The sequence below is a fragment of the Gallinula chloropus genome, assembly GCF_964237585.1.
Source record: "Gallinula chloropus genome assembly, chromosome: 1".
NCBI lineage: Eukaryota > Metazoa > Chordata > Aves > Gruiformes > Rallidae > Gallinula > Gallinula chloropus.
Window position 1 is genome coordinate 115,166,411 of NC_140085.1, and position 24,548 is coordinate 115,190,958.

A 24,548-nucleotide genomic window follows, 5' to 3' on the forward strand; every position below is an offset into this window, starting at 1 on the left:
GAAGCCACAGGTGTGGAGAATTGATCGAATGGAAGAAAATAAGGGCTCAGAGAGCATCTCTCGGGCCCTGCAGTGCAGCCACATCTCGTGTTCTGCACTTGCATAACATAGCAAGATCCATCTTAAATTACGTCTTTCTGACTCTAATAGCCCTCTGGAAGGCTGCCAGAGCTGCTCTGATACCTAGGAACCATCTTCTAACTTCCAGCATAAATTCATTGACGGTCAGTTTACAGAATAACCACTTGTTCTCGAGCCAACGCTGTCCTTCGGTGCAAATGGTTCTCCTCCCTCCCGGATGTTGAACCTCTCTGCTGTGTTTATTGACTGTAATTATCTTCCCCCTCAGCCTGTGTTTCAGCATGCTGAATAAACCTATCTATGCTAACCTCTTCTTTAAAGTAAGGTCTTTATTCCTCTTGTCATACCAACAGCCTCACCCCCCTTTCTCTTGCTGCCACTTGAATTCATTTTTCTCCAACACACATGCTAATCATTACTTCATCTGGACCTCAGAGGAGGCTTTTCTAAAACTTTCTATGCTGCTGGTAATACAGTATCCCACCTACGGGGTCTCAAAGCAGCAACGCTGCTGGCCTGCTCCTGGCAGGAAGGGAAGGGAAGAAGGGAGATTTCTAATGCTGGACAGAGGGGATTCCTTGGCAACGTTCTCATTCCTGGGCTGCTACTGGGTATCACCACCCCTCTCGTGTGTCACAGCACAACCGGCCCTGCAGATAAGCAAAGTCTTGGCAGAGATAACGTGTCACGGTAGCAAAATGTTATCCCTGTCAAAATTAGTATTTGGAGAGGATCTAAATCGTACTACAAACTTTACAAATCAAATGGAAGACATGCCCCTCGCTATCTCCACAGGGGGTGAAATGACTGAGTAAAAAAACAATGTTGGGAGCTGGAGCCAAGAAAAAATGGACACTATATTATGCTGTGCGCATCTTGCGCGTATCTTTACCAGACTGGTTATTTTCTAGTCTATACAATATATTTTGTATGTACTGCACAACCTCACATTCTCCAAGATACAAATACAGAGGATGTTCGTCTCACTGCAAAATGAGAAGCCTCACTGGGCCAGAAGTGCTGCACAACCAAGTTCCATGCTTCTGCAGATGGCAAGAGTTGCATTCCTGCTGCTCCTTTTTAGTTTATGCTTTAGATCAAACTTCCTCAAATGTGCTCCAGTTTGGTTGATGTAACTCTGGACAAAACTAGGAGCCCCTGTGCCTGGATGGATTCAGACACCCTTAAACTGGAGTTTTATATATATATATATATATATATATATTTATTAGTAGGGGGTGTGAAAAAGGAGGGATTTTTTTCCCCCCTGGAGTGGACTTCTATTAGACTGGATGAAAGAAGAATTGTTCTGTATATGCTAATCCTGTTCACGTGCTTGTGTGCTCATCTCTTTGGATGCAAGCTGGTTTATGACACGATAAATAGATAGCAGGGTGAGTCTGCTGCTAATGAAGCTGTACTCCTCGAAAAGAAAAACCGCTGAGGTTACTCAAGGCATTATATAAAAGCATGATGTGCTGAGCAGTAACTGTGAATGACAGAAATGTGTTGTACTTTCAGTGAAAAGGTATTTTCTGTCTATAAGGTTTCCTTTTTGATAGAGCCAGTTGGAAACCTTCCAGCTAAACAGATCTGGTTTGCAAAATATTTTGGGAAAACATTACTATTTCAACAAACTTCCTGCAGCCTCCTGGCAGCTGTGGCACTCTGAATCCATGCCACTGCCGTGGCTTCGCCTCCTGCTTTTTCTCCATGCAGGAACTATTTGGTGGCTACTGGCACTGAAAGGAGGGGAAAGGAGAAAGCGTGCCTCTTCCCCTCTCCCAAAGCAAGCTCCTGGCACGCACTTGCCCTGTTGGCTGCCTGGGGATGGAGGGAGGGGCTCCATCAAAGAATCCATCTAAGGACCAGGGGATCTCCCCTGGTCACTAGCAAAATGTAGGTGACCTGGCTCGTGGTGGGGCAACTGTATTCCAGGGCTAGGGAGGAGGGCTCACACATCTAGGAGAAGCACTGGAGCCAGGGACCTTGGCAGCCCCAGACACGCTGACTGGAAATGATGTACCCACTGCCAGCTCCCACACTGCCTGCATTGCCCACGCTGCCCGCACTGCCGACCGACGTGCTGGCGTGGCTCATCCCCCCATTACTCCTCCAGGCAGCAGTGGCGCCGACAGAAAGGGTGCCAAGCTTGGGCAGCACTCGCTTGACATGCCAGGGAGTGTATTTTGGGATGGAGAGGTCAGGCGGTTAATCGAGTGGAAATAGGACGATGCACCGGTAGAGCACCATGTACTCACCCTGCAAGTGTGCCGAGTTAAGGAAAGATGGGGAGATGCAGAGATATCCAGAGGGAACACAGAGATATTGACATTTAGCCTTCTGCACAACAGAAAGAGCTGGTGAGTCCCTAATCTCGAAAGCCTCTTTATCTGTTTTTGCAGGGAGCTACGAGCACATCAATCAGATGTGCAGGATGACAGCCCCGTTGAAGCCTGCACTGAAACGCTGCTCTGCCAGCGCCTCTCAGGCTATTAAACTAGGGCCTATTAAACTGATTTAAAAGTGGAAATATTAAAAATCGGGGCAGGATACAGCCATAGTAGGAACAAAGCCATTTTAAGTCCCCAGGCTTAAACGCTGCCCTTGACTCCGCTCCTGTGTTTCACTGATACATGGGAACTCTGATAAACTTGGGCTGGTTTTGGTGGAACAAGATTACGATAGCAAGGACCTTGAAATGTCTCTTAAACAAAGCGTATTGCACCTGGAGGAAGACAAAAGGCTGGCTTGTAACAAAATAATCTCCCAATCATTATGTTTCTTGCTAATTCAAAGAGGTGATATTTAAATGATCTCTCTTGCTTTGCTGTGGGTGCTAATTCTGCTTCTTCACTTCAAGATCTGTCAGTAATTTTATTACAGCCTCTTGTTTCCAGGGATTTTAGACTTGGTCATAAAAATGTGGTCCCAGCTGAAACTTAACATATAAGGTTACAAAATTTAAAAAAAAAGGAAGAAAAAAAAAAAGCGAGCGAAGTCAGGTATTTTAAGGCTATAAAAGCATAAAAAGAACCAGAAGCATGTAGTTTAAAGTGATTACAACGATCATGTGTTTTCCCTAGACAGGAGAAATAGAGGTTTATTTAATTTTACTTTTTTTAACCTATGGGCTAATTTGGGGGGGAGAAAAATTAAGTTATATAATTACAGATAGTTTTGGATTATTTTACAAGCCCCACTATTTAGAAATTTATTTATGCAATTTATTAACTCAACGTTAATGCTTCCAAAAGAATACCTTCTTGGCCTGACAATTTTACACTCTGAAAATGTTTCTATTGACCCTGAAAAGAATTATACTGTAAAGGAACCATTTAAATTCATATTTCTGTAAAACTATTCAATTACAGCTCTGCCTACTCCAGTTAACATTAACCACAGAACTTAGTATCCAGTTCAGGCTGGTCTTAGAAGGAACACAACCATAGTATACAGGTAGATATATTTATAGCTATTCTATATCTAAACTTAAACGCTCATCGAGGGTCTTACCTAAACAGCACCCCAGCACATCTCACATTCACATGGCTCTGTCTGTTTTCTTCTCCCCTCTCCCCAAAGGAATGGGTGGGTTAAGGCTGAAGCATCGGCCACGTTTGGAGCTTTAACTGAATATCTCTGTGCGTGTAGGTCAGCTCTTTTGACATTGCACGCATGGTGCTGGCATAAAGTAATCTTTCAACTTAAACCATGTGTGATGTGGTGGAAGACTTTTCTCCCCTTCTGTTCCCCTTTGGTCTGTGAATTTTCTATGGTCAGATCTTTTAAATGAACAGGTGTACTTTCTCCCTCCTTGTGATATGAAAGAAGCATAAAACTCGATTATAGCAATTTATGGTCTCTTAACTTGCTTGGACTTGTATCCATGACACAAGCAGCTTTATGCTCAAATTCAAGACTTGGTAAAATAGGAAGTTAAAATTAACCTCAATCCTTTTATAGATTAAAACCTCAACAAACAAACAGCGATTTAGTGGCATGGCAACCTGCCCCTTTAAATCCAAGAACTAGTCTGAGATGGCTATTTTGAGTGAGTTTTGTTGCTTAAAAAAAGATAATTGGACTTGGATGAACAGAGGACTAGCCTGTGATTCATACTGGTGTGAGTTAAAGCAAAGTTTAATGCTGCTTCTTGGAATTGAGCAACATAAGGGGGTTTCATGCCTTATTTTTCGCCTATATAAAAAGCACTCTGTGCTCTCTTCAGTGAGGGAGCTTCAGTAGAAGCATTTTGGCATGCAAAGACTTGTGGATAGACATAGCAATACTATGGAGCATGTCCGGAGTGTTGAGTTTTTGGAGGAGCTCTGAAATACAGCGCCATTTATTAAAAATAGGGAAAATAATAATAATCAATATCTCAACTCCCTTGAGGTCACACAGGCGATCGTCTGCAAACCAATCATGCTGTAAACACCGAATTAAAGCGGATAGTGCTGGAGCTCCTTCCCACCCTAGCCCTTTCCCCCCTGCCGCGATAACGTGACCCTGAAAAGACAAGCCCTAGAAATGAAAAGGCGCCTGCAGCAGAGACAGTCCCAAACGAGGGAGGATTCACTTTGGGGCTTATTTTACTGATAGTGACCGCAAGCCTCCAACGAGTTGCTGGAGGGTAACGCACACGTTTCAGGGGCAGAGGGAAAGGAGGACGGTGGGGAAAGCAGCTCGGTAAGCAGAGAGCAGGATACCGATGAGGAAACGTTAGCGGTTTGATCGCTATCGTTCTTCTCTGAGCTACGTCCGCAGGTGAAGCGCATTCAGCTCTTGTTTTGCAAAGAGCAAAGCAGAGCAGGGTACTAGAACTATTTCTGGAGAGAGCAGCTGAATCCCCGGCCGAGCGTGAAAAGCCGATTGCTCTGAAGTTGTACAGGCAAGGGACTTGCACAGGGAACCGGGGAAGAAGGAGACTCGACGTTAAACCTGATACTCTGCTAAGCATATAGTGTTCCCAAGAAGCTGAAGAATGCAAGTCTGCGACCGATACCTCCACCCACGTAGCCGCTGGCTGCTGAGTAGCCGTAATAATACGTGCGTTTTCTTTTGTAGGAACAGAGCTGTGTGCAGGAGAAACCCAAGGTGGTTTTCTCTGCAAATCAGGAAACTACACGAAGGGTTTGCCGGGAGGTTGGGAAGAGGTGCGGGGCTGAATCCTTTGCCTGAGCTGACCTGGCGTGGTCAGCCCAGGGAGGGAAGGAGCTCTGTGATCCTTCCAGCTGCCTTTTTGCCCACCTCTTCCTACAGTATGGCCTGTGGTGATGTGTTGATTTATTTCCTATGTTTCTCAAAAATGCCTGCTTCTGCTCACAGCAAAGTCAACTGCAGATTCGCACAGATTTCACTAAGTCAAAGACCTTCCTAACCCTGGGCATAGAATGATGCAACAAACACTTGCCACTGAGCGCCAACCTTCTCTGCATGCAACAGAGAGTACCCTGGGTTTAAAAAATAATGCCGAAAAAAAAAAAAACTCACTCCAATTCGCAGTAACTACTTCTCCCCCAAACCCCAGCAGAGAACCTCAACAGAGGCTCTTTCATCCTGGTTGGAAGATCAGAGGAAAACTCCGTGCGGTGCATCTCGCTATGAACCTGCACTTGGATACACAGACTGCAGAACTCGTATCAGCACCCTGGTTCACTGCTTGCCCAGTTCCAGCCCACCCCAGGGACAGAGCTGGTTTTATCAGGGAGAGACTCAGCTCTAGCAGAGGTAAGAAAGATGTCAAGCTCGATGACTCAGTCTCATTGACATCCTCCAAGCCTGAGCCTCAGAGGAAGTGTGACTCCTGAGTCACTGTTTTGCAGGTTTCCATTCAAATAAAACTCACTGGATAACCACCAGCCACAGAAATACACTCAAACCAGTCTGCACATATTAATGCCTTAGCACTAAGAGGCTGTCTTCAGGGGACAAAGCAATTTGCCAAGGCTTTCTTTGCCACTGCCTTCCTGGGAAACGCCAGAGCAAGGTGCTGACGGTATTTCTCATTCAAGCACACACTGTAATTGATAAACACACACCTACACACAGAAAAAAGGCCTGGCATAATGCATCTGTGCAGGAAAATGACGACTTGTCAGGTTAACAAACACCAGGAGCTGTACTGACACTGGGAATGCAAGACAGAGCAGACCCCTTAACATCTATCAGGTTTTTGGAAATACAGACATACATTAGGAAGATCCTCCTCTTGCTCATGAAAGGCTCCCACTCCTTAAAGGTGGCCAAGGAGAGTCCAGAAGAAATGGAGGGATGAGGGGGGCAATGCCTGCGAGCCCCCACGCTCCCCAGGCTGGCAGGATGGAGGTGGGCGAGCAGGGGAAGGATTTCAGGTACTTACCCTGAATCTGACTCTGAGGCTGAGGGTTAAAAGCAGTGGTGTGGTTCAAGGAGGCTCGTGGGTTGGGTGTGGGGGCTGGGTGGTGTGGGCTGACCCTCATGGCCGTACGACGCAACTGCTCCAGTTCACTCAGGCGCTCTGAAAAGGACAAGCTCCCGGGCTTTGTCTGCTCATCTATTTTCTGACGATGTCCTATTGTGGGAGGGGGGGGAAAAAGATCAGAAAATCTCACTGATACATGAGGTCTGTTGACTTATTTTCTTTTTTTTTTAATTTCTTTTTTTTTTAACCCCTCATCCACTGGCAAAATACCTAACCAGCTAGTGGCCATCTGAACTGAAACCACCTCTCAGCAGGTATAGCAGACACAAGCAAGTCATGCATTGCAACCATATCGTGGGGCAGCCCAAGACGTGGCCTAATCTGAAGAACCAGATTCACCGACAGGCACTGTGGTGCCCTCTTGCACCTTGCACTGGGGAGAGGTGTATCTAAAAGGAGAACTCTCTCAGGGGATGCATGAAAGGAGTAAACATTGAGTGGCCCCTGTGCTAAACCTGCGCTGGAATAACTCCTCAAAAACTCCATCCCCGATTGCCAGAAGGTGCCATAATTAGATAAGCACTATAGGGCTATAAAATAACAAACCAAAATTTTGGATCCTTTTGCAATGGATGTACAGAGATGTACATGTAGGATGCACATGTACATGGATGTAGGAGAGAAACACGAGAAGCTGGCAGAATTGAAGCTATGGGCTAACGAAGCCTCTCAGTGGCATCGAGAGCTTCAGAAACATGCATCAGACATCCGACTGTAAGAGAGTAGATGCTGATGTCACAGCATCGGCCAGCACACAGCGGACTTGCTCACTGTTACATAGGAGGTAAAGTGTCCAGCACTCCCCAGGGATGACCTATGAAGCTCTGGTGTCATGTCCCCGAGGGGCTGGGGGGTGACAAGGAACACGCTGGAGATGCCCAGCTCCAGTGCTGCATCGGGACATGTCCAGATTCAGCTGGGAGAGAAGAGACGTATCTATCTCATCACGGGCGGGACTGGGTTCAAGATAAGCCGCAGCAGCAGCGAGTGCTACGCGAGGACTAAGGTAATGCATTTCTAACCATTGCCTGTGGCTGCTCTCAGCACCTTTGTGTGCCAACCTGTAACCACAAAGACTGCACACAGAGCATACAAGAGGGGATGTCTCATCTGCTGGATGAGACTCCAGTAAGTATGATAAAACCACAAATCTAAAATCCTTTTCTCATCCTCTTAAGAGCTAACAACTTTGCACGCCACTTTTGTGTCTGCTGGTTTCCAGTCTTATGAGATACCCTTCAAAAGCAGGGTATCTTCTCCTGGGGGGCTGCTGTCACCACACTTTGGGACTGAAATAGAAATCCCCCTAGAAGTCTTGTTCAGTGAAATGTCTCAAATGGGATGGTTCAGCCACATTCCCAACCAGGTGGGTGCAAAACTTGCCTTTTTCGTTTTCCCCCATCCCCAATAGGTTTTATTTTCTTCTTAAACACCATGGAAAACAGCCCTCCAACAGAAAGCCCAAAAGCAGACTGTCTCTGATACACAAATTGTCCTTTCACAGATGCTCTCTCCAAATGGAGGGCAAGGTACTGGCTGCAGTGAATCTATGCGGACATACCCTGGCCCCATTAGTATTTAGTAAGTTGAGTAGAATCCCCAGCTCCAAAAATGTAATTTTCATACTGTCTGCTTGGGGATCTTCTTGTGGATGTCATCATCTCTCCTTTTCCCCTAAACCAAATCCCATTTCTTCATGTTGCATTTCACAGAATCACAGAATGTTAGGGGTTGGAAGGGACCTCAAAAGATCATCTGGTCCAACCCCCCTGCCAGAGCAGGATCACCTAGACTAAATTTGTCTCAGGAAATAGCTGCCTCATGAATCTTTATGGCTTATCCCTTCCTCCTTTTCCCAGAGGACATTACTACCCTGACAGGAATACAGGTCAAATCCCCAGCCCAAACATCCTTCTTCTCTACTTGTTCCTTTGAAGAAGGTGGCATTACCCTTAGCTTCTGCTGAACACCATAGTTTGCTGTCTATCCGCTCCCAGCTTTCATTTTCTTGTCACAAAGAGTTGCCTTCTGCAGGTTTCTTTGCACATTCCTCCCCGTGGCAAGGAGATGCCCAGAGCTGTTCCTGTGGTGAGCCCTCTCTCAGCTCACAGCTACAGCAGTGAAATAGACTGCACAAAACTCCCCAAAATGACCCACCATGCCCTGTTCCACACATCCTCATAGTATTTAATACATAAACATTCATAAACATCCAGCATCCAATTTTGCATGTCAGTGAGCGCAGCAGCAAAAGCTCTCTGAGGAGCTCTGTATGCCCTCTGCTCTACAGAGCCCTCTTTCAAGCCACCCCAACAGCTCAGGCGAAACACAGGGCGGTTTTATGCTCCAGAAGGAAAATGTGCATTTAAAAGCAGTTCCCAGTAGCTGCATTTCTAAAATTAAATTTTATAACTTGTATTATGGTTCCAAATCGCAGTGGCTCGGTGTTTCTTCCTGTTGCCAGGCCCTTTGGCACAGCTTGAACTGTCTCAGATTCCACACTGTGCTGTAAATTATCCCAAGGGGGGAGGGGGGAGGAGGAAATTAAAATATAAAGACATATTATATAGTAGCAGTTTCATCATTAAAGAGACCCATTAGGCCTTCCAAAAAAAAAAAAAGGTAGAGAGACACAAAGATGAAAACCACTTTTATCTGACATTCTAGTTGGTCAGGAGCAAATGCTTCATTTGTCAGCAGAGCAAACCTGGATTTTGCCTCAAGCCTTGGGCTCCTGACCCTGGATTTGGGCGTGCACACCCACAGGGTCATACAAGATGTGTAAAATACCTCATACATTTGGATTAGTTTAAGCTTCAGCAGGCTGAACCCAGTGCTTGCAGGGCCAAAAGCCAGATCCTTCCAAACCCACACACCCACCTCCCCACCAATGCAATTTATTCCTAATTTCAAAATCAGCTCAGACATCTTCTGCTTTTAAGCAAGTGTGCCAGTGCCAAGGTTGACCCCCTGCTACCCTACCTTCTCCAACCTCCCTGCCGCTGCCCTCCCAGCATCCCCCATGCCACCTGCCTGGCATGAAACCGAGTGTCCTGGCAGAGCGAGCCCACAAGCTAGCAGCCTCACACAGAGGTGAGTGGTTCCTCGGGCTCCAACAGGACAAGGGCTGCAATAAGGCCACTGAGGCAGGAATTAACTTCCCTTCTCTGAGGCTAGCACAGGCACTGAATTCGTGTCGAGCTGGCACACGGCACTGGGCAGGGCAGACAAACCTGCGCTCGTGAGCAAACCAGCGAGCAGGCGGTGAGCAGGGCAAATTAACCTGGGTGCAGCATCCTCACGAGGTCACCACAGGGCACCCTGTTCCCAAGCCGGCTCCCTGTTAGCTGATGGGAGTGTTTTTGCCTGTCTCTGCACTGCACATCCACCAAGTGAAACTCCTGGGCCAACCCACCCCATCCTGCTCCAGGTTATCTTGATGAATTTTTGGATGTTGAAGTGGGGGTGTCTCAGCTAGCAGCCTCCCACACGGGACCTCATCTGTAGCCTGGAGGTACCTGTGGTGCCTCAGCACACCCAACATCTGCCTCATCTCTTGGGCTTGTGGGAATTCCACTCATGTCAATGCATTTGGGGAAGAAACACCACCAGCACCAGGCTCCTTCTCAGGGGAGCTCTGTTGTTGTTTTCATCCATATGTTGTAATCTGTGGTGGGAACTACCTAGAATCAATGCCAGGCTACTGTCACCTCAAGATATAGTTCCAAAAGTCGCTCTTTCCCATTGCCCCCACCCCAATCACAAGAGCCATTTAACCTTTTGTCCCTTGCTGATTGCTTCAGGTAGCAGCACCCAATCTGTTTTGCATGAAGGTCTGCAGCAGGGAAGTGAAGAACTGTGTCAGAAAAGTGCAACAAATATGAATTGTTTTCCCAAGCCACTATAAATGCACAGGCAGAGCTTTGCTAGGGTGACTTGTATTTTCATGATTATTAGCTTTACTTTGAAGTTACCCTCTAAACACATTCCTTAAAGAGCAGGCAAGTTATCCTCAGTTCACCCCTGTAAAGCCCAGGACTATTATTATCCCCCTTTTATTCGTGGAAAACGGAATGACAGAGAAATGAGGCGACTTGCCTGTGGTCAGGCAGTGACCCTGTGGCAGACGCTTGCCTCCCAGCTCAGCGTGGTGACCACAAGCCCAGGCTCCCCCTTCACAGGAGAGCAGCGTGACGCAGGATGAAGAGCAGTGGGAAGGTGCTCAGAAACCAGTGCAGCTCTGTTGAGCCGGTGGCATGGCCACGGGGATCGGACACTGTTGTGAATCTGATGGGATTCACAACACGATGGAAGTCAGTCAAGCTGTTGAATGAAGGAGACCTTGGACCTGAGCTTGCAGAGAGAGACAGCTGGCCAAGAGTCAGCACCTCTGTCCTCTTTCCCTCCCCATGTCCCCATACTTTCCATCAAGCATCAATTTGCAGAGGAATGAAAAGGATAGCAATTATTTTTCTTTGCCTTGAGATGCAGGGTCGGTATCTGTAATGGTGGAATAAACAGGGCATCCAGCTTGCTTGTCCAAGCCACAGGGTTTGAGGGGTTCTGGGCAATATATTTTTTTTTCCCTTATCCCTTTCAAACACTGTCTCAGAGAGGTCAGGCAGATTTTTCTTTTTTTTTAAAGGTAGAATATTAAATGAGGAGGGCAGAGAAAACATTAGCTTTTCCGATACTTTTACAGCAGCGCAACATGAAAGTGCTTTCCCTCTTAATGGGAAGGAAACGCGCTTTTATAGACTTTAAGAGACCGTGGAGCACTCAGCTTGGCCCGTGGCCATCTGGTCGGGGCTCTGGATGTAGAAACGACAAGAACAAAGTGCCTCAGCAGCCCCCATTTTCGTGCACATCGGGCACTCGCTCCTTGGGAATGGTTGCTTGGTCTGGGTTTCACACCGCAGCCAGCTCTGTGGAGATGACAGCAGCGCTCCAGGTGCTCCAGGTGCAGGGAAAGGAACAAGTCTCCCATTACCTTCCTTTTAGCCTAGTTTTTGAAAGTGTCACTAGACACCTTTCAGGTTCAGAGGGGGAGGAGGCTAAGGGAAGGCACTGCTACTCTCATTCTGCCAGCTGAAGCTACCGAAATTCCTGTGGGTACCCAGGACAGCTTTACAAGTAAACACTGCTGGGATGGATTAATGAACCCTTTTTCCCCCTCTCTTTTAATCAAGTCACAGGATGAGCAAACTCTTCTGTCACTTGTTCTAATTCCCCTCACAAATCTGACTTCTTGTCGCTGGCGCATCAGGAGGCACTAATGCCCACAAAAGGTTTGGGCTCATCAGGCCGGGTGTCTGAGGAAACTTGCTGGCTCACAGCAGCTGAGCATCCCAGCCAGAGGCAAACCCAAGCAGAAATGCCACAGGTTTTTGTCTGTATTATCCACAAGTTTTCTGCCCCAAATCAGGTTGTACTTGTGTGGAGGTAGCATAAGGGGAGTTCAATTATGCGGAGCCCTTTCTCTCCAAGGGGAGCAGAATATCTCCCCTTCTCTCCTCTGCTTTCCCCCGTTTACCAGGTGGAAACGGAAACTTTTCACACTCAAAAATGGGATTATACACAGGGAAATGCAGCATTTGGCCAGACTTTGAAGAACTAGGGAGCAACTGATGAGATCTGAGGCTTTGGTGTAATGAAATCTGGCTGCTTTGGAACCACGTTGGACCTCAATTCAAGCATCTCTGCTTTTCAGGGCTCTGGTTTGTTTCCAGCTCTAGCAGGGTATAAAATAAGCCATGTTTCATTGTGTCCTGTTAATAAAGTGGCAAACATTGTTTTGTGCCATGCAGCTAAATCCAGTTATTTTGTACATAGTGAATGACGAGAAGAAAATACACTTTCACATTATTCTAGGGAGTGAGCACGCGATTTTTAGTGCAAAAAATTATATATTCTTGCAAATATTTTTTACTAACAATAGAAAGAGTGCCTTGAGTGCATGAACCAGTAATATTTTTCTATGTGCCATCACTTGCAAAAGGCACATGCTGCACTCAGACATTAGAAGAATTGGCATGGGACAGTGTCACAGCTCACCAACCACCTGTACAGTATTAAAAATATACAGCAAAAAGTTACTTAAAAGGGAATTGGACACCCTGTAGGGTATTTTCTCTTTTCTCATTTAAAACTAATATTGTCCTGGTGAGGAAAAATAATGGTGATGGTAGCCAGACTTCAGCAATTACATTTTTTTTGCTGGTTTTTCTTAAGCACCGTGCAACACAAGCCTTCTCTCCAGCCAGAAGGAACATCGTGGTGGCAAGGATATTATGCTAAATGTTTTCGTGCCTTGTCTGTAATTACCAGCAGGATCAGTGCTGGTCATCAGATCCGACCTGACTGTAGATGCTGGGAATTGTGTGAGTGAGGCTGGATATTATGCGACTAGATGACCAGGCTGACATCCAGCTGCCCTTCAGAAGCACAAGCCGAGCGATGCCAAGCACAGACAGACTGACACCTGGAAGCCCTTCCAGATGCGCTTCTCCTGTCAGCTCCCTGGAAAACCTCACCCTTTCTGTGTCTCCAAGGAAAAACCTGACTGTTTCTCCCAGTTGCTGCAGACAGGCTGGGTGCTTCAGGTACGACCCTTTGCAGAGCACATAATTTTGCCATCAGGTGATCCAATTTGACCATGTGATGAGCAAAGGTCTGGTGATACCAACAAGGTGAATGAACATTTGCACGGCAGGTTCCTGGCTCCTCAGTAACTCCCCACTTTGCCTGGGGAAAACCCCACGTTTTCCAACAAGCACCTCTGTTGGGGGGCTAGTCACCCCACGGTGCTTTAAAAAAACACCAAGCAACCACACAAACAGATGCTATAGGTAGAGCAAAATTTTGTGATGAGAGGGGTTCCTGCCCCGCAACAAATGAAGACAGGCAGGAGAGCCTGGACCAAGCCTCTCTTGCCTGCTCTATACTATAGTACAGTATATATACTATAGTATATAGAGTACTCTATATATAGTTTGTATATATACAGGCTTCACTTTCCTATTTTCCAGGTGAGTGCCCTAATCAGAGGCTGAGAGCCCTTTTTGTCACTGATTCACTACCCAGCTGCCAGGAGAGGTCCAGTAAGGAACGTCTCCAGAAAAAGGGACAAGCGGAGGCTGCCGGTCTCCCTCGCTCCAGCTGACACGCTGACTGTCAGGCTGCAGGCTCATCTGGGCTGGCTCCCTCCTGCTCTCTCCCCGCCTCCTGAGGAACATGTGAAAAACCTCACGTCTACCCTGAGGTACCACAGCCAGAAAAAGCAATCTTGACAATTTTTGCGAGGCAGGAAATGTGCTTCCTCTCCCCACAGCTCTGCTGGTGAGGTCTGTGCTGTACTAACAAATAGCAATGCGCAAACATATTTCCACTTAAAACGCAATTATTTTGCTTGCCATGGATCCACCAAAACTTCTGATGAATCTGACATATGCATGCCCACTATTTCTGTCGTGGAAGTGCAATTACTCTGTGGGTTCACCCCAGGAATTAGGTCATCACAGCAAAGTAAAAGTAAGGGAGCTGAGCGTTAGGAGTTTGGAGAGAAGAAGTTGTTCATGAAAGGTAAATTAGTCTGCAAAATTATACCCTTCGCTTTCTTTTCCCTTTCCCCCATGTCAACATGTATACTTCAAAAATCCTGACTCCTTGTCAAAGTTTGAATGACTCCCAACTTAAGCACCACATTGCCAAAAGCCTCTTTTGTTTCTTTATAGTTTGCATCTTCCCACACGTACAAACTGCCGTAAGGAATACCCTCCAGCCATGGGCTGAGACATCATAGTTGAAGATATGTATGAGAGAGTAGGTGCAGAATGAGGCACAACCAGCCAACTAGAAGCTCAGTGAGCAACCAAGAATAACACAGGCACAAAAAGACACCTCTGTCCAAAGAAAAGCTGCAGAACCACAAGGTTCAGGCATCAAGAGCTGAGTTGCCATTGGAGCAGTGATTGGGAAAAAGTGGTCTCTCTGCTGAATACAGGGGACCAGGCTCCTAATTCGGACACCTTAATCAAATGCATAAGGTAAGGTGGGATAAATCTAGAGCCACTCCCTCAGGCCGAGTGGGAAAAGCAAGGGATAATTGCATTTACCACCTTTGCAGTGCCTCTGAGAGGACATATGAATGGGAAAGTGGGTTGCAGAAACACTGGAGGTCAGAGAAATAGCTTAGATGGAAACCCACTTCATATGTCCACTGAAAGAATTCTAGACAGTAAAAGGTCTCCATCATTCAGCCTCAGACAGAGTTGAACAAGGGACCTGCAACTTAAAGGTCAAGTTCTGTGGCTTGCTGTTTGTGTAAACCAGGGGAATTTGGCAGCCCAAAAGTAAATTTACTCCCCATGGATACTGACCATTCAGGCTTTGATGACTTGTAAAAAACTTCGCTCCTGTCCAAAAAAAGTATACAGCTGGGTTATGCGCTTCCCTTGAACTAAAGACCTTTGCTTTTACCAAGTCCGGTGACTGGTGTTTCCACACAATAGTTGAAAATACCTGTTTTTCCAAATAAATTAGTTGGATAGTTTAATCTGTAAGTTACTAAACAGCCCCTTCTCCGTACTAATGCTCCATTGTGCCTACAAAGGACTGCAGTTCACTGAAAGCTCATAAATTTCATGTGGTTCTGCCTAGTCTTTATTTTAGGTTCTTGAGCCATTTTTTGCTTTCCTCATTTTCTTTGCAGCTGCAGAGAGATATAGTAAGCTACTGTATAGCATTTTGAAAGCAGGGCCTCTGAGAAGTTTCCAAACTGCATACAAGCAGGTTATTCTTTGGCTTGTTTTCTTTGGCTTGGTGTTAGCAGTACAGAATGAGTCAAACAGTATTAACTTTCAAGAGGGAAGTGGTGTGGTCAACCAAAACTGTTTGCGGCTAGATTGCGAAGATAGGTAGAGCAGGTAATGAAGAACAGCCCATAATGCAGGGTGTTGGTAGGAGAGGCAGACAGACTCAGACAAACAGAAGCCTTAATAATTAAATCAACACTGTCGCCTAAATTTTTCTGCAGCTTTATGTGCTAAGGTTATGACATAGCCTGGCTTTTCTGGACTGGTCAGCCTTGAGAAGATGGCCTGGCGCATGTCGTGCTTAATCATTCTAACTACAACACTCTGCAAAGGAAGAACAAAGGTTAGGCACTATTAAAAAATTTAAAAATCAATTAAAAAAACCCCACAACCTTTCATTTGTAGCTGGTTAATTTCTTTCTCATGTCTCCTGCTTTTACAGGCTGTTCCTTATCTGTTCCGTGTTTAAGAAGGCAAGGGAGATGTTCATATCCTTCGCTCTCTCTATGATGTGTTTTGATCATTACCAAGCACATTGTGTCCTCATACAACTCCTTCTCTTTTAGTTCCTTCTCTTACAACTCCTTCTCTTACGATTCAGAAGCAGAGTTGAGATGGCCTCTCCCAAACATAGCTCTCTCTCCCCAGCTTTGCACAGACCTGTGCAGCACCAACATAGGAACAGGATGACCAAGATCTATCATTGAAACACTAATAGAAAATGCATTTACTCATTACAAGTCCCAACTGCAGCAGGTAAGCAAAAAGCAAGGGCACGAAGGGAGATACAGAGCAAAAGTCCTTTTTGCATTCTTCACAATGGGTGACAGAGGGTGAAGCAAAGGCCTGCAGTGTTTTTGGATGGGCCTGCAAGGAGGAAACTGCTACAGCTTCTGATAATCCAGGGCGGGGGAAGCTGGGATGGTTTTTCACCCCAACCAGTTATACTCCAAGGAAAAAATGGGGCTGTTTGCTAGCAGAGCCACACAGCTTCATCCAGCCTTTATCTAACACACATGTTTTGGTCCACTATGTGCTGGTGAGGCCTCATCTGGAATACTGTGTGCAGTTCTGAGCTCCCTGGTTCAAGAAGGACAGGGAGCTACTGGAGAGGGTACAAAAAGGGCTACAGAAATGATTAGGGGACTAGAACATCTCTCTTATAAAGAAAGGCTGAGGGACAAGGGATTTATTAACCTAGAGAAGAGAAGACTGAGGGGGCATCTTATCAATGCGTATAAATACTTGAGGGGCGGGTGTCAGGAGGATGGGGTCAGTCTTCTTTCACTGGTGCCCAGTGACACAACAAGGGACAATGGGCACAAACTTGAATATAGGAAGTTCCACCTAAACATGAGGAGGATTCAGAGCACCACCAACTAACTTCACTGGAAGATATTTGGCATATCAGTGAACTAGGGTCTTTAGTGGGGACCAATGGGGACCACATCCCCCATGGTCAACTTACTTGCCAGGGTGCTGAATGTTAATGTTTTTCTTTACATGAATGCTCACACACTACAAGTGACATCTGTACGGTCTTTTTGCACATTTCTATGGAAAATGCCACAATCCTTTGCTCTAAGACTTCCCATTTCTATGGAAAATGCTCATTGATCTTAACAGCTACAAATTCTCTGTAAGTGCTGTTGACAGGAAAAAGTCAGACCTGCTGACTACTCACCTAATTCTGCTTTTGTCACAGTTACAGAGTACTTGCCCACTAATTTTGGCAGCACTGGACTGAGACTGCATAGCCCCTGAAAATCCCACCATGCAAGTATAGGCAAATTCTGAAAAATATTCACCACAGCCTTTGTGGCTAGGTGATACGATAATGAAGTGAAAAGAAGAAACAAAAAAGAAAAAAGAAAAATAAAAGGTTGACCAAGAAAAAAAAAGTGAAAGAATTTAAAAATAACTACCCATTTGCTCTCAATTTAAAATCACACTAATGCAAGGTGGGGAGGGGCAGGGAAACATCTGTGTGGGATGAAGTGACTCAAAAAAGGAGTTGAAATAATTTCTATAGGACTGGGTCAGTCTTACCACTGTTCCTAGCCCACGCCATGCCAGCTCTGGCTTCCTGTTTACCTGCTTTATGCGGGGAAGGAGCTTGTCTTGTCAACACTTCTGTGTGTCTTTAAAATAAGGGTCAAATAACTAGGCAAGCAAACATATCTGAGCTACCACACTCCCAGAAACATAGTCTTGACACAAGATTTCATATTGCACACATTTGACAATTTTACTGAACTAAAAAGATTAATTCCCTGCCTCACATCACCCAGCATCAACTGTCCTAACTGACTCTGCAGTGAGACAGAAAATTTCCAGGGAAAACAACCATGTTCCATCTTTCCCATATGGAAAAGGAGAGTCTGGACTGTGAAACCTCAGGGGTGCTGGCATTGAAAACCTACCAAGGGCCTACCTGTTGAGCAGGACAAAAAGGATCCCCCCCTTATCCCTCTTAGGCCAGGGCTTGCCAACCATTCTACAAATTTCATGGAGAACAACCAGCACAGTTTCTAGAAGCTACAGGTAGCTGCCAGCCAGTTGAAGTCTATACGAAGCAGGTCTTGCACGCACCTTGCCTGCGCTGAGGGATCTTTGCACTGGGGCAGTTACAGCAGTTACTGGTCTTTGGTTTTACTTGCCTTTTCAGAAGGAGTTTGCCCAGCAGACAGGATGTGGGGCACAGAGAGGTCTTTCTGGAACAGCTGCGGAGGTGTCCGTGGATGGTCTGCAAAACTGACTCCATCCAGACAACTTCTGACCCCATTCTGTAGCCAAACTTAACATGCAGTGTCAGGTGCCCCTGTGCTATGTGGTGCTCTTGTGCTAAGCTAGAGGGTCCGATGCCATATCACCAGGGTGATTCAGGCTGGTCGTGTGACAGTGAGTGTGTAATGGAAACAGTCCGATTTCCCTCTCACTCTGCACGTTTCTTCAGAAAACACCACTCACAAAGGCACAAACTGCTCTCTGCTCTTTCACTCTTTGTGTACTTTCATTATGAAAAATGGGCTGGTGGCATGCAGCTTTCACAGTGGGGAGGGGAGACGTGCTCAACCGCAGGATGCACGCTTAGACTGCTGTTCCCTTGGCGTTCTGGGGGAACCACAGAGCTGGCCTGGCTGCTGGGGGGACTGCTAGGGCTGCCCTGCCTGGTTAGAATCAGGTCCTTTGGTCTCCAAGCATGCCCTTGCAGTAATATTCTGGTTTATTTTATTTAAATGGATTCAATTGCTCTTCTTTGGCCGTCTTTTGGTGAGACACACACAGAGAAAGGAAACCAACGGCGATCCCTGCATCCACGCAGAGACGGCAGTGCACCAAGTCACGCTGGGTGAGAGTGAGCTAGCCACGTTTTGCAACTTCCCCTGACCACTGCACGCTCGCACACAACCACTGCTCAAGCCAACAACAGCTGTCCCCAGAGCGTACCCGTAATTTCGGCACTAGTCTGCCCACATTGGTGTCACCCAGACAATAGGACCCAGGGACACAAACACGCAGGCACAGACCTGGCAGCGGGCAACCGCCAGCTTCTCTCGCAGCCCATCCCTTTCTTTTGTCTGTGCATGGTCTATTTAGATTGGAAGCTTTTGGAGGCACGTACCTCAGCCAAGATTTTTTGAAAAGCGATTAGCAAAGTTGGGTTGAGATACTGAGAGGGTGGTGTGCTGTGGAGCACGCAGCTAGTGCCAGCAAAGGAAGATAGAGTCCCCGTTGCATATCTGTTGTGTGGACAATCAACTTGCCAACACCGCCTTTTCCCCTGGCGTGTTTTCTGCTAAGTGACCTCTAGGTACTATAAGGCTCCAGGTGAATGGAAGTACCTGGTAAGCCTCCACCGAAATCTATATGGTGTCCATAGTCCAATGACATGATGTTTCATTTCTCCATGGTTTCTAAACTGTTTCTGGTACATTAGTCTCATTTTCCAACAGATGGGGAGGCACTTGCAGCAGAAAGGAAGCAAGAAATGAAGGTATTTAGTATTATTTCAACTCACTGAGATGCAAAGTCTCTGTGGAGACCTGCTTGGCCTTTCCTTGCGTGGAAGGCTGAAGGTGGGAGTGATGTGAAACCCTCAGAGGAATCATTCCTCCCCAGCCTGACATGGGAAGAGTCTTCCTTGCTTCTCTCATGGGATGGACAATGCCAGCACTTTGTGGGGTCTGCCAACCCTCCCCACAGAAGCTGCTCTGGGAATCCAGGGTTTATGGGCAAAGGTTAGACAGGGTAGGAAAAAGGATAAATGAATGAGGTGTACTTAGCACCACCAGCCCTTGGGGATTCCCTAAAAAAAGACCTCAAGCCACACAAGAGAGTGTTTGAAGATTCCATTCAGAACAGCTATGGGCCACGGGGCTTTCCTTGAACCTTACAAGTTAGATGGGATAACTTCAGATCAAGGTCTGTGGTTGACCAAATATGTACCTGCGCCCCATACCCAGCATTGCCAGGAGGCAAAAGAAAATTTCCATTCCTAAAAAGCACTTCCTAGGCCAGCAGCGTTTAAAGCTCCTTCTCAAATCCTGCTCAGCAATAGTATTCTTTCTCTCTATCTCTGCTCCTCAGCATCCTGCCCTTTGATACAAGGATACAAAAAAGTATTTGGGAAAACCACATATCCAGTACGGGATAATCACATTTAATGCCCAGCTTAACCTTGGATGTCTCAGGCCCACTGGGGCTAAATCCATGTAGCCTTTTCCTTTTGCGCCACTTTCAGGCACCTGGCCCATTAGTGAATTTTTCAGAGCTATGTAGGTTAAAACAATTCAATGAGAAAAACAGAAAGAAGCAGTCAAAAGAAGAAAAACCTAATTTTTCAGCAGACGTACACAGGAGGTCAAATGGCCTAAGGGAAATATTTAATTTAAGAGTCATACTATTTCTACCAAGTTTCCTAACCAAAAGTATTTTCATCAGGAGCACTACTCTTGATCTGGTTACTGCTAATGATTTTCCCCATAGACTTAGCTCATAAAAACATAAATTGCTTTATGAATCATAGAATCATAGAAGTTGGAGAAGAAAATGATGGGTTAGGTCATCTTGCCCTTCTCCCTGACAGTGCAGTATTATTTCTTTTTATAAAAAAAAATTTTGAAAATAAGCATTTATTCAGAGCTGGAGAATGAAAATGCTAAGTTCAAAAGAGATTTTAAAAATACATAATGAAGGCAGAGGAGGAAGAGCCAGATTCTTAAGTATCTTGGCACTCTCTACAAGCCATGACAATTTGATGAGAAGCATCGTCTGGATAAGCACAGTCAGAAATTCAACAGCAAAATAGACAACAATGGTGTAAGTCCTGTGCACAAGTAATTATCATACTTGTAAATGCAATTCTGGTGGTTACATATGTAAATATGTCTCTAGCCAAAGACCTGGGTATCACAGTAACTGTGACCAAATGAACAATGGGATGTGCAGGTACCCAAAGCCTGCAGACCTTTGTGCAGAGTGAGGGTGGCAGGGGTAATAACACACACTGTGTTATCGTCACCCAGCATGACATCTCTGCACATCCCACTGAGCCAAAAAGTCTGTGCTTTGCATATTTTCTTTTGGAGCCTTTGGTTTGAGCATTTTACTGTTTTCCAAAAATGGTTTCATACCCTGCTTTGTATTACTTTTTAAAGTTGTTTTTCCTCAAGCATGCCCAGGTGAAGAGAAAATACCCACTTTGAGAACCCATCTAATTCTGGCTCAGAAACTGCTCTAGATCCAACATTCTCTGAAGATAAACAAAACTGTGTCTGATATTTCTTAAATTAATTAAAGTTGTTTCGTTTGCTTGTTTTAAAGGTAACTAAAAGCCATCCTGGTGTGAAGTTCTGACTTTTGTCTCAGATGGCCTCCATCCTTAGAAACGGCCTCTTGCCTTCCAGCGTTTTTCACAGAGCATGCAGGCACTCGCTAGAATTCAAACTGTCTGAGAACCATTATAAACATAAATTAAACGAATCAGAAACTGTTGCTGGAGTTGGTTTTGCACTTCAGCGTGTTATTTCTAGACCTTTGTAAGCCGGCTTTATCTAATTTTGTTCCCATTACTGTGTTCCGTGGGTTTCTTTTGAATTGAGGCATATCATAGAATCATAGAATCATAGAATGGTCTGGGTTGGAAGGGACCCCAAGGATCACAGAGCTCCAACCCCCCTGCCACAGGCAGGGACACCAACCTCCAGGCCTGGATCTACACAAGGCTGCCCAGGGCCCCATCCAACCTGGCCTTGAACACCTCCAGGGACGGGGAATCCACTACCTCTCTGGGCAGCCTGTTCCAGCACCTCACCACTCTCTGTAAAAAACTTCCCCCTAATATCTAATCTAAACCTTCCCTCCTTCAGCTTTAGTCCATTCCCCCTTGTCCTGCCATTATCTGCTCTTTTAAAAAGTCGAATCCCCTCTTGCCTATAAGCTCCCTTCAGGTACTGGAAGGCTGCAATGAGGTCCCCCCGCAGCCTCCTCTTCTCCAGGCTGAACAAGCCCAGTTCCCTCAGCCTCTCGCATCTTAGAAAGCACATCTCAGTATTTCTGTAATTCCTTTAGTTCGGGCGAGCGAGTGACTCATGGATCTGTGAGCGCGAAGGCTCCCGAATATCGATCACTGGAACTAGAAGCGCTCTAATCCAGCAGTTTTTACTTTGATTCTAGTCTCAATACAAGAAGGCCGATGCCCTTTTGAATCCCTGCGGTACACAGCATGCATGTTTGGATACCTCTGACCACAGATCTTGCATGTGAGGTTACGCAGGCACACGTAACCCATCTAGCTGAACCAATGCAAAATAGGCTGCACCCACCGAGCGAGGGTGTAGAAAAATAGGCGTACAGCCCAAACCCGCCAGAACTGTCTCAGAATGGAGGATGCCCTGGGTACCACTTCTTTTTCCCTTCACAGTCCATGGTGCATTTCTTCAGGCCAGTCTGTACCTCGGTCATACACATAAAAAGAGGAGATACCAAGCTGATGGCGGCAGCCGCTCCGGCACAGAAACCTTTGGTGAGAAGTCAAACTGAAGGACTTTGCAGCCCACTCACAAGTGAAAGGAGCATAATCCCTTCCACCCCACGTGGAATGACACGGCAATAAAAGGAGCTGTGCGTTCCTCCTGAGCGGGGCGGGGGTGGAGGGCCTGACCTCCTGACACACACAAAGCCTCTGCTCTGCAGCTTATTTGCCTATGACAAAGTGAAATTATTTACAAGGAAGCTTTTACATACGTTTGAGTCGGGAAGACACGTATGTGACTTCACTATGTATTATATCTCTACTTCCTTTTTAAAATGTAGAATCTTATTAAATATTAACTATGATACCAACTGAAGAATTGATTTAAAACAGCAGTATGCCTGCAGGATGATTTTGTTTCTTACTGTTCCAGCAGACTCATATTCAAAAGCCTAAAGCTTATTTGTTGTCTGCAAACTATGAACATGCCCAGGTAATCGCATATGCAAATCTAAGACTTGCATATGCAAATATTTTTGCTATGTGCACAGCTGCCTATTTCACCAGGGGTATTTTTCAGGGACAATTCAACCACGATGTTCAAAACCCAGAAATATAAACTAAATAGGAAGCCTTACCCCGACAGCAGTATTTGTTTTAAAGTCTGGCCTCAAATCCAAAAAACACAGGTCAAATTTTTCTATTAAACGCATTCAGCATCATGACGCGACTCACAAAACAAAGGCTCGAGAAGAAAATGCACAGGCAAGAAAGACATGAGTTTTCTAGGCTATTCTAGTTGAAGCTTCAAACCTTTCTTTTCTTCCCCCCTTTCAGTTAGCAACCCCGAGCTGCAAGTCTCATTCTCTAGTGGGTGTTTGAATCCTGCTGCTCTCTTCTCCTGGGACGATTTCGCTTAAGCAACAGCCAGAACTTCTGCCAAGCATGCAGAAGGAGTGCAAGAAACTAACCACAAACCTCAATTTCCATCAGGGCATTTCGATAAAAATATGAAAATTCCCCATTCGGGCTAGTGACTGAGGTTAACGACTGCCTCTGGTAACAAGCAGCGCATGTGCTGCAGAAGCATCTATAGCTGCAGATCTCCTCCACCCTCACTTCACCCCCCAGCCAAAACAGCCAGCCCTTGCCAACCGAACAAAACAACTGGCAGTGTGAAAGGTGTGGGTATTCCCCATGGAGATATCAAACTGTTCATCTCCTCATACTTAATTCTTAAAAACAAACAAACTATTTTCTTTTTTTTTTTTAAGAAAAAAAAGAGATGAAATACTGTCCATCTGTGAAAATGGGTGCTCCTAAGCTATACGACGGCATGAAGCCCAGTGAACTCCTCAGGGCAGCAACCAGGTGTCCTCTCTCCGGCATCTATTTATTTTTGCAAGGTGGCTGAGCTTGAAAAGTTAGATCAATGGCATATTGGTTTCCAATGCTTTAAAACCCTCTTAACATCTGAAAGGCAAGACTAGCAAGAAATGATGCGTAAGGCATACGCTGCCCACCTTTTACCAGCATCCCTTCTGTCAGCTTTTGGGTATGATCCAAGTCATCCCTGGGTGGATGCTTTAGAAATGCAATGCAAGTCGTATTCTAGATCAGCTGGACACCCGTGAAAAATAAGGCTTCAGGAAGGCGTAATTAAAGCCATTCATAGGACAGCCTTGGCTTAAAACACTCCCTGCTGTTCCACATGCACGCCATATTGCTGCGCTTCATGACGCGGGTGATGGACCCCTACGCTAAACCGTCAACTTGTCCCTCTCCGAATGCCGTCGCTGGCTCACTTACTTCTGGGTTCGCGAGGTCCGTCCACTGTTATCTTGATGGCTCTGTGATATGTGGCTACTTGTGGTGGGTTGGTGAAGACCGTGATAGTCAGCGTGAAGCTTTTCCCTGCAAGAGGAAAAAAAAATGTTACTAAGCACGTGTGTGGAGAAAGGGTGGACTCCTCCTGCCAGGGAGCACCAGCAGACACCAAATGGCCCTTAAACACTTGAGCTGTCTGTATCGAGAGGCAGATATGCACCCAGGCAGCCGGCTGTATGGCTTCACAACGACCCGGTGCTGGATGCATTCCCTCTGTGGCAACTGCTCAATGCTTTCAGGGGAAAAAAAAAAATTAATTTCTATTTAAATGATCTACACTATGTTTGTGGAAAAAGGAGGTTACCCCAACAGTTAGAGTTTATCT

General features: G+C 45.9%; 1 protein-coding gene across 2 annotated transcripts in view; it reads right to left on the minus strand.

Moving 5' to 3' along the window:
* Positions 1-24,548, minus strand: part of RUNX1 (RUNX family transcription factor 1) — a gene marked incomplete at both ends in the record, with an annotated part of 169,060 nt that overhangs the window by 24,307 nt on the left and 120,205 nt on the right. The window contains 2 exons of one of the 2 annotated variants that reach the window (XM_084268269.1): positions 6,446-6,637; positions 24,146-24,250. In XM_084268269.1, coding sequence (XP_084124395.1) covers positions 6,446-6,637; positions 24,146-24,250 — 297 coding nt within the window. The remainder of the gene's footprint in view (positions 1-6,445; positions 6,638-24,145; positions 24,251-24,548) is intronic. The other variant, XM_084268270.1, reaches the window with a different exon arrangement.